The sequence below is a fragment of the Convolutriloba macropyga genome, chromosome 7 (assembly GCF_964194025.1).
Source record: "Convolutriloba macropyga chromosome 7, txConMacr16.3, whole genome shotgun sequence".
In the NCBI taxonomy this organism is placed as follows: Eukaryota; Metazoa; Xenacoelomorpha; order Acoela; family Convolutidae; genus Convolutriloba; species Convolutriloba macropyga.
Window position 1 is genome coordinate 71634092 of NC_134474.1, and position 14031 is coordinate 71648122.

Consider the following 14031-nt stretch of genomic DNA (forward strand, 5'->3'; position numbering starts at 1 on the left):
AGACAGACTGATAACAATCCGAATACTTTTTGGATTGTAACTGTCCAAGATTGATCCAAAACTATCCCTGCTGATGCTTATTGTCCATTAGGAACACTCTATTTTATGAATGTTATAGATATTGATAATTTATTAGTTAAAAACACAAAAATAAATTAACTAGTAAAGTCAGCAAAAAACGGCAAAGTTCTAATTACAAAGCACTTTCTACAGAATGTGAAGTAGGATTAGCCCTACTTTGAGTCAACAAAGATTGTATTAGTGTTCGTTGGGGGTGTACTTCCAGCAAAATTAATTAAATTAGAACAAAGAAGCTTATTACGTGATGTTTTTGTTGAAGAAGGCTGAATTTTGAAATATTTAGAAAAAATTAAATCAAAACAATCAACAATACGTTTTGGTCTTTGAAAATAAAATCAGCAACACTATTGTTAAAAATTGTCACAAATTTTCGCAAAATTGACAAATATTTAGCCAAAAGTTTTAGAAAATGTGAATGAAAACAACGGAATTCACTCTACTTTTCTCAGAAATTCAAATCTCTATAACTCCCTGTAAAAAACGAAAATTAAAAAATTTTTCTTAATTCCGTATTCTACACTTGACGAGCCTTAATGATACCAGTCTCAACTCTCTACGATTAGTATATCGATCGGCGAAAATTGTCTGAACAAAATAACCCATTTGAGTATATAGTTCCTCCGCCCTCAAGAGCGGTCGGAACAATAATGGCTTATTATACTTTGCCTCTATTCCTTAATTAATTTGGACAATTTGTAGTTTAATGTTAGAAAAAAAGAATGCTCCTACTTTCTACTGATTTAAAACTCAATCTCGATTGCGGTTTCACGCCTTAGGTTATGGTTTTCTGGCTTTGATATTACTAGATTTCACATTTTTTTTTAGATATTTGCCTATTTTCACGTTTTCTAGGGCTTATCACATTATTGACAGTTCACATATCACAATAATGGCAATCAAAATAGGGCGCAATTGAACATACTAAACTCCTGAAAGACCTAGATTATTGTTCGAACGGCTTCGACATTACTTTCTTGAACAATTTAATTGAATTTCAATTTGTCTTTAACTGTCGTTTTTACTTCGTCGTTCTTGTCGTATGAAATTTCCTGTATAATAACAAGTTTCATTGGCTTTCCGTGACAAAATAAATGAGCCGATGTTCTGATATTAGATCTGATTGCTTTCGTGACTTTGAAAACAGTTGTTTTCCAAAGGCTCTTTTTAACATCGCAATTTTGTTGTTTTTATTATCTATTTGTTACCTAATCTCATTAATTACAGATCAAATATGAAAATATTGGTATTAAGGGAGCGTGTTAAAAGGGAATGGTATCACATAATCTAATGTTTTTAAAGAATTCTTTATGATTTTACTGGCTTCGACACGTGTTTTTCACAAAAAATTTGAATTACTTTTTGTTTTTTTTTGTCATATTTGACGTTTTTTATGCAGACGTCAGACATATTCCTGATAATTGAGGGTCTTCCTAAACCCCTCCTTTCAGGAGTAAAGGAATGGAGGTAGTTTTTTTGTAGCTAATGGTTTTAGTAGCAATTTTTTTGTAGCAAAAATAAAAAAATACATTTTCTTAACTTATGCTATTTTGTCCATTTAATACCTAGTCTCATTCATTACAGTTCACATATGATATTTTTTCTGTCAAGAGAAGGTGCATTTGTACGAAAACTGATATTACTAAAGATTTTGGTAGGAATTGACTGGCTTTGACACGGGTTTTTTACAAAAAAATAAATTTAAGTTTTGTTTTTTGTCAAACTTGTAGACGTAAGACATAATTTGGAAAGTTACAGGTCTTAATAAGCCCTTCCTTGGGACAAAAAAATGAACCTCTTCTATTGAATTGTTTCATTTTGTAATTAATGGCTTTCATGGCTTTGGAATTAATTTTGTTGCCTTTTTTTGTCTACTTGTTACATAGTCTCTTTATTACTCATACTACTTTACAATCACACTACATTAACTGTGTTCGAAAAAGGCGCAATCGAACTAATTTTGAGGGCCAAAACATTGCTTAACCGCTAGATAGCGTTTTCTGGCAAGTTTTTAACTTAATTTTTGTTGTCTTTTTGTTGTTCTTTTTCTAACCTAAAAATCGAATAAAGACAGGTCTTAAAGCCTTTCTATAGAAGCATTGGTAATCGTAAAATTATGGGAAATGTTAGTTGATTTCTAATGGTTTTCATCACTTTCAATTAATAGTTTTTTTTAAAAAAAATTTAAGCTAATTTTTTAACTTTGTTGTTTTTGTTCTTTTTTGTCTAATTCTTATCAAGCCTTTTTATGGACTGGTCCATAATTTTTCTGGTGCGTTAAGAGTTTACTGCGTCATGTTTTAGTTTCATCCGAGGCTATGTTGACTTTGTTATTAAGTTTTTTAAAAAACATACACAAATTTTTTGATGCAATTATTAATGTTTGTTGTTCTTGTTTGATCTTGCTCTTCGTCTTAACCCGCTTTCTTATTGTTGGAATATCTTGTCACAGGCATATCTCGTTTTCACTACAGTGAATTATTTGCTTTGGATACTATCTTTTCGTTCATACACTATTTTTTTAAAATACTTGAATATATAGGTTTTTCTATCTGTTCCTCATTTGGTAGGCATTTATGCCAAAAATGTGGAGAAGCAGGGTCGGATTTTTACCGATCAGCCTTGTTGTATAAATGATAGAATCATAGTTATTTCAAGCTGTTAGAGGATCTGGTTTTTCTCAACCATTTGTTTAAACAACGCAGCTGCTGCGAGATTTCAATTGACAAACAAGGAAATACAGAAAAATTAATTTTAATTTGCTCTGTTCAAGTCTAAGGAGGCAATGCACAGTTAAAAAATTATCATTATATAAAATTGGAAAAATGAAAATGCTTTTTTAAAAAGAATTTGACCCCAAACTAGTAAACGCGAGCTTTTAATTCCCACTGTTCTTTGCACAAGATGATGATAGGCAATGCAACTAAAAATTAAAATCGAATGCAATCACTAGTATTTTGCATATCAATTTTTTTCAGTCCTTCGAAATTTTTATTAAAAATTGGTCTTTCAACGCTTTTTAAGGGAAGCTTTCGGTTTGTTTTATATAAGATAATAGAAGGTCGTCTATTATAAACTGAAATGGCTTGTGAAACAAAAAATTAGAAGGAAGCTAATTGTTTTTTTAATGCTTTAACAGTATCAAATCAAAATTAAGTTGCTGCAACCCCACTATGATTAATGCTGAATAGAGCTAGTACAAGACTTGATTTGTTTACGTTGAATGACATAATATTGTGGTTTTTCCGGTAAGGTTCTACTAAGTGTACTTCTAACTTTTGTTCCGTTTTGGGAAATTCTTTGACATACGATTTTCATATTTTCATCAAATTTTTTATTCGTACCATAAAATTGCGCTAAGATACGTCACAGCATTTGATTTTGCTAATTCTTCGGTGTGAACTGTATTTAAAACTGTATCTGTCAACCTCTTCCTGGCACAACTTCTATGTATCAACTTCTCGTTCGTTTAGCATTCAGGTTTTAGTAAAGCTTATATTCAGTTATGAACAATTTCTTGAATAAATTTTTTCATTGAAAAATTTGTACTGCTAAACTAATGGCAGTTTGACGTAAAAATTTTATTCTTGATTCGCTTAGTTTAATAATTAGTTCTTCAAAGGTGCATGTGGAAAATAGGTCTTGGTTTCACTTCATTCTCTTATTCATCATCGTATTACTTCACTAATTAGTACTTGATAGGATAATACAACAAAGGGAAGAGAAACATTGTATTTAAAGGCACGTTTTTGCTGCCACCGCTTCGCTTCAATGCATGTGTTGCAAATTTGTATTGTCAACTGAAAAGATAACAGACTGATAAAAAAGTTAAAAGTCAAATTCTTGACATTTCACACAAAAATAAAATTATATGACCCTAACCGTTGCTGAAAATTTAAAAAAAAACAAGAGAAACTGATGCCAATATCTGTTTTCATAACAAAATTTTTCCTTCTGGGATTTGTTTGTGTAAGCCCGACTCACAATTGAACCTTAGCAATATTTTCGTGATTGCAAACAAACAGCTTTACAGCTTTAGTTAAAATTCTTCTTCTTGAAGTGCCGTGTCAAAAGACTTTGGCAACCGTTAATGTCCTGCTTCTGACTCTGTTCATGACATCAGCGACGCTTTGAGAATTGGTCCATCGCATTATCTGATCCAGAAACTGTGTCGGGCGTCTACCACGTTTCCTTTTGCCGTCGATTTTGCACGTTGTCACAACCTGCTCAATACCTTGTTTGCGCATGATATGTCCGAAGAACGATGTTTGTCTTTGCATCACTTTCGCAAGCAGGTTCCTCGAACCAATAGTGCTTTTCACAATTTCCTCGTTCGACTTCTTTTCCTACCAGCTTATCTTCTGCATTCGTCTCAGAAACCACATTTCAGCTGCTTCCAGTTTCTTTATGTCTGATTTCATTAGAATCCAGTTTTCACATCCATACATCATTATTGGTATGACATAACAATTCAGAATTCTGTACCTCAGTTTGAACGGCATCTTTAAGTTCGAAAGGATGCTTCTCATTTCTGTAAACGCAGTCTTCGCCTCTGCGATCCGACATTTGATATCTGTGGAGCAGCTTCCGTCAGATGTTATCCAGCTGCCAAGATATTTGAACTTCTCGACTTGTTTAAGCGTTACTCCGTTCAACGTTATTTCTGCCTTTTCTTTGTCCCAGTTGTTTTTAGTTAAAATAAATTGATCTAAAATATGTTTTTATGAATGGCTTCCTTGATGTAAACTGAAATGTGTATCATCATAAAAGAAATCATTTTTGTAATTTTCCATTTGACTCAACCTCTTGCTCCAGTTAGCTTTTTGATGTTGTCTTTTTTCTTTTTGTTGAAATCTTTTTGTTGAGTTTCGTTGAAATCATAAATTTTGTTTTTTGTTCTTTCGAAACTGGATGCGTTGAGGCGCTTCTGTCATTACAAAAGCTTTGGTGCTATTTTTTTTGCGGAAAAATTTTTTTATGTAAGCTGGAAAAACGTTTCTGAAGTAACAATTTTAAAAACGGGCAATTGTCCTGTCTTGTATTTCCTAAAAAATTTTTTCACCAAAGCGGTGGAATAATCGCAACTTTTATGTTGTTGCTGAACTGCGTACGAAAACACACTATCTTTCCGAAATCTTCAATCTCCTTCTCAGTGCTTAAAACACTACTATTAGTTAAAAAAAATATTTTTCGCAATCCTTACTACTTCAATTTTTGGACAGGAATTTGATTTTCTGCACTCGTATTAGTTGTTGGTACATGTTTTCACATGTTATCACATGCTCGGCAAAGAAATTTTCTGTTTTATTCCAGTTTTTGTAAACTTTTGCTTTAAGTTTCACAAAAAATCTGCCCTTGAACAACTGTTGAACTTTTCTGCAATTACTATCATGATTGGAATCAATCAGATTGGGATATTCCCAGAAATAACATAAAATTCTGGACATTACCAAGTGATCTAACAGAATCTGTTGTTTAAAAGCTGTTGCTAAAATTTTAAAATGGAAGTGCACAAGAAAGTGCATGAAATGTTTAAAAACCGAAGATCATGTAGTCCCTCTAAAAAGATGTGTGTTGTCGACAAAATAGAGCCTAAAAACTATTCCCAGGCAGAACCAGACAAAGTACCTCGAGGAAAACAAACAATACAATGCAAGTCAAAGTGGTCCTATATTCCCAAAGAATCAAAGTGTAAGTACGATTGTCAGAAAAACAAGTAATAAAGCAGATGATTAGAGCTGATTAGAGTTGCGTGAGGTAGTCGCCCATTTCTTTCATCTGTTTTTTTTTCGCTGTTCAATCTGCTTCTATTATATTATAAACATTTAATCGACATCATCCAAAAACATTCTTACTCGAATTTCTTAGTGTATGATATTTGGGACAGCTTTGTCTCGGACTAATTTTCTCAGGTCTCGTTTACTGAGAGAACAACAAAGTAAAGAGCTATTAATTACACAAAGTTGATAGTTTTCTTAATAGTTGAAATTTAACTCAAATTGAAAATAATATCTGAGCTTTTTTACCAAGTTGAAGTGATCCACGTCTTGATAGCCACGTCCAATTAATAAAGCGTGATTCACTTTCAAGCAAAGTATTTAGTCTGGTAGAAATTTAGGACTGTTTCATTCGGGAAAATTTGATTCCTTTGAAATATTCGGGGACTATATTGCCTGTATCTGCTTTAGTTGGGAACGCTTTAAAGTCAAAGACCACCAAGTAAACACAAATTGCAATATCAGGTTTAATTTTTTTTCGGTTTTCGGCCGGGCTTTAACCCTAACTAAATCTCTTAAATTAAGTTGTTTCTTGGTATAAAAAGATCTAAAATGCGATGAAAAAATGCATCTTCAATTAACTGTATATCAGTTTTGACCTTATTAGGAATATCAATTTTGGGCTCTGAAAGCTGGATAGTGTGCACTTGTATTTCATTCAAACATTCCCTTTAAAGATATTGTTTGGAATAAGTTTTTCATCATTCGAGATTATGTTTTCCGCAACATATGCACAAAAGAGGACAGTCAACAGTATTGACCGCACATACAGCTATGTCAACTTTTACTTTATGTACCGAGATACAACATATGGAGTCTGAATATTTAGGGTGGAGGTTTTACCCTATTCACATTTCCACAGTTGTCCCTAGAATCTATCTTTAGAGAAAACTACTGGACAGGATAGTAACTTCACAAAACTTCTACTCTTAACTAGACTAAAGGGTTATACCAGGCCATCCGTTCAAGTCCTAATGGAAGTATTTTCAGGCGCTATAGAACTATAGTCAATTGCCAATAATAATGATGATATTAGAATATGTTTGTAATGCCTCTCTATGTTATATGATATTTTAGCTTCTAAGGAGTGTTTTACCAAATGAAAAAAAATGGTGACTCTAAGATTGAGAATTATACCAGGTCCTCAATTCACTTTCTAATTAATCGATCAACCAATATACTTAAAACAAATAGTATATGACGTGAAGAGCTCGTCGGTGTTCGCTCCACAACCCAACCAGACGAGTATTAACCAACTTGATAGAACGTTAAGACATTGCCCATCAGGTACTTCAGGTTACTGCAGACCCTTTTAATTGTCTACTTGGTTCACCATTCCATAATACATGGGTTAACTTAACTTGCCAAGTCTTCTACGAGCAGGCAGGCCTACCCTCAGAGTGGCTTCATTATGCGGTCTCCTAGAAGGAGCTTGGCCAAATAATACTCTCAGAAATCAATCGCCTTGATGTTGTCCGGGATTCGATGCTGTCCTCCAGTTCGTTAACCTAACTTAACCTAATTATTGATTGGTTGATCATTACTTTACTGATCACCAAACTAATTTAAATCCAATAAATTGAAGCTAGATTGAGTATGAGTTCACATCCTTAGAGATGTATTGTGAAGTTACTAAAGTTGTACAATTACGCTGTTGATTAACAGAAAACCGAAAGAAACGATTAAGTCTTACCCAGTCCTAAGTATTACAGGCTATGGTTCCTTCAGAACTACTAGTTACAAATGCCTATGAGTGCCAAGTATCGAAGCGTTTAGCAAATACCTACTAAATAACAGTTTAAGCTCTACTAAGTTATAAGAAAATGTTTAAAAAGAGAAGGTAGTTGAAAATTTGCTAAGTTAATTTAACGAAGGGTATAGATACCACAGTATACTAGTTCAAACAATTATTATAATTTTCAGTACCACGACAGAGATCTGTTAACTCACTCGTCTAACAAAATTTACTCCGCAATTCGGATTATCACGACAATATAATTTTTTTCAGACTCATTTTGGTTACAAAAATTGGCTAAAATTGAGTTGTATATATACTGCTTATCTATGTTTGTTATGAGAGTTCAGTCCTATTTTTACCAAATGTTCCGAATCTTTGTGTGAAAAACGCCTTTTTGGGAAAAGTTTTCAGAAGTTCAATCAAGACTTTGATAACCTAGGCCCCTAATTTGGGTTTCTAATACAATATTACGTGGGTGAGAATTTTGGTGTTCAATCTATGATATAATCTTTATCAAAGTCCATATTTACTTATTCAACCGTTCTCATCAGTTTAAATTTCTTCACCATTATTATCTTTGTAAAATTTCAAATTTAGAATTCACTTTTGTGTTGGGAATAACTCAAGGTCAGTATTGATTTGGTTTTTTTCCGAAAAACGCTTAAGTTTAACTTTCCATTCGTACACAACTATTCCGAGATACAACAATTATAATTAAGTCAAATCCTAATCGAAACAAACAAGTTTAACCTATTAAACTTCAGACTTCAAAAACAAGGAACGCATGGTGTAGTATATCTCTCTAATCCTTGGATTGATTATTTGAGAAATCATAAAAGCACTGCGATCTGTTTTTCGGATCTTGTAAAATCTCTCTGCTCCGTTTCTGTATAATGTTTCCATCATGAAAAATCAAAGTTTGATTTTTGGGAGCTACAATTGATAAAATACGTTCTCTCATGACAACAAATCCAAAAAGACTTGAGGGAAAGTCAAAGACCATTTAGGAAACATTAAGGGCTATTATAGATTGATTGGAGCAAATTGGTACCAATGACTAGCATACAAAACAAGTTACTGTTTCAAATATGATCACCCAAAAATAGCATTCTCTGTTTATCTCGACCAAATCTACAACTGATCAAATGAAAGTTCAGAAAAAAAATTACAAAGAAGACCAAGTAGAGTTAATTATAGACCAAAATTGCAACAACTTTTGTTTGTCAAACATGCAGACATTTTTGGCAGCTAATTCTAGATGCTTCGAACCGAAATCTTTGAATTAAAGAGGGACATCTTTTGTTTTTGCATAAATTTAACACTTTAAGAAAACTAAAATGTCACCAAATGTGGCCTGATAATTGTCATTGTAGCATAAAATGGATGCATAATCACATACAATGTGACCAACAAACGCTTCTGTCTCCGTTCATTATGTTGAAATACCCTGAGGCTTAGTGCCAAACCATTTCATCTTGGTAAATTTATGCATTAGACCAAAAAAATCTCATTTCAACGATTGTTTTAAAATGTTTTCGACGGCATCGTCATCATTGATCGTGATTTTGGGTCATTTAAGGTATCACAGCAAATTCACGGGAATTTTATCTTCAAATTTTGATTATCACTGAGAGGCTGCGCACTCAGTCTTAAGTCTATAATATCATAGAGTTGGACTTAAACGTGTACTATTCGCGTTAGGGGGTCTAAGCGGGGACACTGGAATTGAACCACCATCTCTTACAATCAAGCTTAGACTGCTATACTACACTAAGTGGTTTTCAGACCTCGAAGGTCGGATTCTCTTATAACCCATTCTTTTGTTTTTTTCTTGCTCCTCAATTCATCACCTCTCTAACCAAGTATTCATTGAACAAGTAGAGCTTCTCGTCAATTAGAGCTTCTTGTAAAATTTACATTAGGTTGTTCTCCTTCGACCTTCTAACAATTTGAATTTTTACCCTCATTTTTGCGTAATTTCATTGTAGTTTTCCGTGTCAAGTTTGGATGTTAATCTTCTTTAGATTACAGTCTCGGCCAGAGTTTGAGTGTAACCTGGAAAAAATTTGACAAAAGCATGGTGAAACAAAATAGTAGATTCCAATATACATAACAAGTAATTAATTGCATCAGTTACAAACTAAAAATACATTACGTAAAAAAATCACCATTTTTTAGTTCTGCTGAAAATTTTGTCTTGAGGAGTAATCTATATTTTATCTACTGAAAGGGTAAATTTTCCAAGAAACAACACCTTTAGTTATAACTCAAAACGTCATTGGTGGGTAGGGAATTAGATTTGCCTAAACATACTTACAATTTTATTATTTATTTATATTTAATTCACATCTAATGTACGTACGTTAGTGCAAAATGCAGGTGAGAGGAATTGAGGACTTCTACCAAATAATCTGGATTAATTTATGAAACGTTTACGAGGGTATCACTGGACTGGGTATAGAATCTGGGCGGCAGTAAAAGTTTTCGTTTGGAGGCGGGGGGGGGGGGGGGGGTTGGAAGGGGAGGGTGATTGGGAGTGGGATTGAGAAGTGTTAATCGGTAATAACAAGTAATTACAAGTAAAGTTAATAAACTACGGCAAGTATGGATTGGTTATTAAAAAAGCACAGCCATCCTACAACCTTTCTATGCAATATAATCTACAGTGTCAGAATAATTTCATCATGTCACATCAAAATCATTTCACACAAGATATCCCAATAAGATGAGAAATTTAATCGTCAGTTACTTTCGTAAATTTTTGGTTTCCGTTACGTGTTTTTGCTTGTCCAGATTGCTTTCTAATCGCTCCGATTTGATAATTGTGACATCCGATTTTTGTACGTCAATTGAAGATACTTTGATTTGGGTCCATGAACAATTGTTGTAAAGATGATGATAATGATCTGCTGTTTATAATCAACGTTTACAAAAATTGATTTTTATTTATAATACCGTCTAAGAACACGCATTTTCCAAATCTTTCGATGGTAAAATAGACTTTTGATGATGTTTTTAGGGATGTTGTTGACTTCAGAAGAAATCCGATGTGTTAAGATTGTGGCGTGGTTAGGACAATTTGCCGTAACTGAGACCGAAAATGTGAAATGGTGATATCTCAATCAAGATCAAGAGCTGGTGTGCGAAAGAACCCTAAGCCTTCTATTCATTTGCTGCTGCTGTTGTTGTTGTTGTGTCGATGTTTGTTGTTGTCACTGCTTTTGTCATACGTACAATGACCAAAATGTCAAACACTCACGATACGGTCTCATCGTTTTCTGTTGTTGAATTCGCACCTATTGTCTCGTGTTCGTTCAAAATGCCTCTAAATATTGCTCATTTGTAGTATCTGGTCGCATTTAGTAGTTGCGATGGTCACTGAATCATTCCTGTAATGTTCCGAGAATTATTCTATAAAGTTTTATTTGATTGATGTCATTTCTACTCTTCTTGTTCATGTTTATCCATCATTTGTTTGTTGAAGTTCATCCACTTTTTGTTCATGTTTAATAGTTTGTTTGTTCATGTTTATTCATCTGTTGTTTGTTCATATTTATCCATCTGTTGTTTGTTCATGTTTATCCATCTGTTGTTTGTTAATGTTTATCCATCTGTTGTTTGTTCATGTTTATCCATCTGTTGTTTGTTCATGTTTATCCATCTGTTGTTTGTTCATTTTTATCCATTTGTTTGTGGTATTGTGGTGTCAAGTGTGTGTCTATCCCTCCACATTCATCTTAGCCTTTGACTCGTATGACTTGTGTAGATAGACAGACCAGTAGATGACCATCATAGTGAAGAATGTGATTGGGAAGAAGTACCGGGAGAACCTGTCTATCGCACCCACGTTGAACCTAAACAACACTCATACACACTCATACAATCAACAAAACTGATCACACAGGTGTCACTAGTCCGTTGAATCTTGTCATATACGTATTTCGCATCTCTTTTACAGTTAATTTCATTCAAATTGCAGAAGGGTGGACTTTTTTGTAGCAATTTTGAGCCCCTTTTTTACTGTTTAAGACAGTTTCCGGCTATTTTGGCACACGTATGCGTAACAAAATATACATTTTATAAAGATAAATAACTATAATGACGACAATTGAATTTTGTCACACAAGTAGCTCTTGAAACTTTTACAATTAATCTCATTCGAACGGGAGAAGAGCTCACTTTTATTGCACCAATTTCCTGCCTTGTTTGGCTGTTGAGGAAAATTTCCTTTTTGGGCGCATCTTTGACGCAAAAAATATGCGTCATACATAGATAACTAACTAAGCATAAAAACTGACTTCATTTTCCCAAAAAACTGACTTTATAAAAATTTTTTTATCAGAGAGCTGTGTTAACACTTTTAAATACATAATTTTAATATATATATATATTTTTTGTCTCAGAAAAATGTCTCAGAAAGGGGCTTTAATTAGAGAATTTTTGGAAAACAAAGTTTTGTAAAAATACATCAAAAAATTAAAACTCTTGATGCTTTTTTTAGGAGACACTGCTTTGTAGAGTAATAAAAAATATTTAGCATTATGCAATCAGTGCATCTCAACTTTGCGCGAATAAAAGTTGAGCCACATTGTCAAAAGAAATCATACTATTTATAAACTCGTCAATAGACGAACTTCTGGAAATATTATTTGTTAGCCTAGACTAAATAAGATAATAAAGATAAAAAATAAACCGATCTTTGATATTTGTTTAGATGAGTGGATTAAAAATATGCCTATCCATGCTGATTGAGATATTTAAAAAATTGTTTGTCAGCAATGCTGTTGTTGTTGTTGTTGTTGTTGTTGTTTTGTCGATGTTTGTCGTTGTCACTGTTGTTGTCATACGTACAATGACCGAAACGATACGGTTTCATCTTTTTCTGTTGTTGAATTTGCACCTATTCTCTCGTGTTTGTTCAAAATGCCTCTAAAATTGCTCATTTGTAGTATCTGGTCGTATTTATTAGTCGCTGTCGTCACTGAATCATTCCTGTAAAGTTCCAAGAATTGTTCTATAAAGTTTTTTTGATTGATTTCCACTCTTCTTGTTCATGTCTATTCATTAGTTTGTTCATTTATCCATTATTTGTTTGTTCATGTTTATCCATCTGTTGTTTGTTAACGTTTATCCATCTGTTGTTTGTTCATGTTTATCCATCTGTTGTTTGTTCAATTTTATCCATTTGTTTGTGGTATTGTGGTGTCAAGTGAGTGTCTATCCCTCCACATTCATCTTAGCCTTTGACTCGTATGACTTGTGTAGATAGACAGACCAGTAGATGACCATCATAGTGAAGAATGTGATTGGGAAGAAGTACCGTGAGAACCTGTCTATCGCACCCACGTTGAACCTAAACAACACTCATACAATCAACAAAACTGATCACACAGGTGTCACTAGTCCGTTGTGTCGATGTTTGTCGTTGTCACTGTTGTTGTCATACGTACAATGACCGAAACGATACGGTTTCATCTTTTTCTGTTGTTGAATTTGCACCTATTGTCTCGTGTTTGTTCAAAATGACTCTTCGAACTGGAGAAGAGCTCACTTTTATTGCACCAATTTCCTGCCTTTTTTGGCTGTTGATGAAAATTTTTTTTGGGCGCATCTTTGACGCAAAAAATATGCGTCATACATAGATAACTAACTAAGCATAAAAACTGACTTCATTTTCCCAAAAAACTGACTTTATAAAAAAAATTTTTATCAGAGAGCTGTGTTAACACTTTTAAATACATAATTTTAATATATATATATATATATATATATATATATATATATATATATATATATATTTTGTCTCAGAAAAATGTCTCAGAAAGGGGCTTTAATTAGAGAATTTTTGGAAAACAAAGTTTTGTAAAAATACATCAAAAAAGTAAAACTCTTGATGCTTTTTTTAGGAGACACTGCTTTGTAGAGTAATAAAAAATATTTAGCATTATGCAATCAGTGCATCTCAACTTAGCGCGAATAAAAGTTGAGCCACATTGTCAAAAGAAATCATACTATTTATAAACTCGTCAATAGACGAACTTCTGGAAATATTATTTGTTAGCCTTGACTAAATAAGATAATTAAGATAAAGAAATAAACCTCTCTTTGATATTTGTTTAGATGAGTGGATTAAAAACATGCCTATCCATGCTGATTCAGATATTTAAAACATTGTTTGTCAGCAATGCTGAGCGTCTCTGTCCCCATATTTAACTAGGATCAGTTGATCAGGTTAATTCAGCCCTTAATCATAATGTTTTCAGACTGTTTTTATGCATGACCAGCTTTCTGGATATGAGTAGTGGGGAAAAGGGGCCCCGTGCACAGCACCCCCCTAATTCACCCCTAAAAATACCCCACCTGTTTTTTTTGCCCTAATCGGACCAATTTTTTTCATATTAGAAAAAAAATGGTATTTTCAAGCACTTTTCGACTCGT

General features: G+C 33.3%; 1 protein-coding gene across 5 annotated transcripts in view; it reads right to left on the minus strand.

The window, feature by feature from the left end:
• Positions 1-9674: 9674 nt before the first annotated feature.
• Positions 9675-14031, minus strand: part of LOC142343298 (gamma-aminobutyric acid receptor subunit beta-like) — a 79597-nt gene continuing 75240 nt past the window's right edge. For 3 of the 5 annotated variants that reach the window (XM_075395116.1, XM_075395113.1, XM_075395114.1), the window contains exon 12: positions 12412-12946. In XM_075395116.1, the coding sequence (XP_075251231.1) occupies positions 12811-12946 (136 nt within the window). In that variant the 3' untranslated portion in view covers positions 12412-12810. Of the gene's footprint in view, positions 11448-12411; positions 12947-14031 lie in introns of those variants that run through there. The other 2 variants (XM_075395115.1, XM_075395117.1) reach the window with 2 other exon arrangements.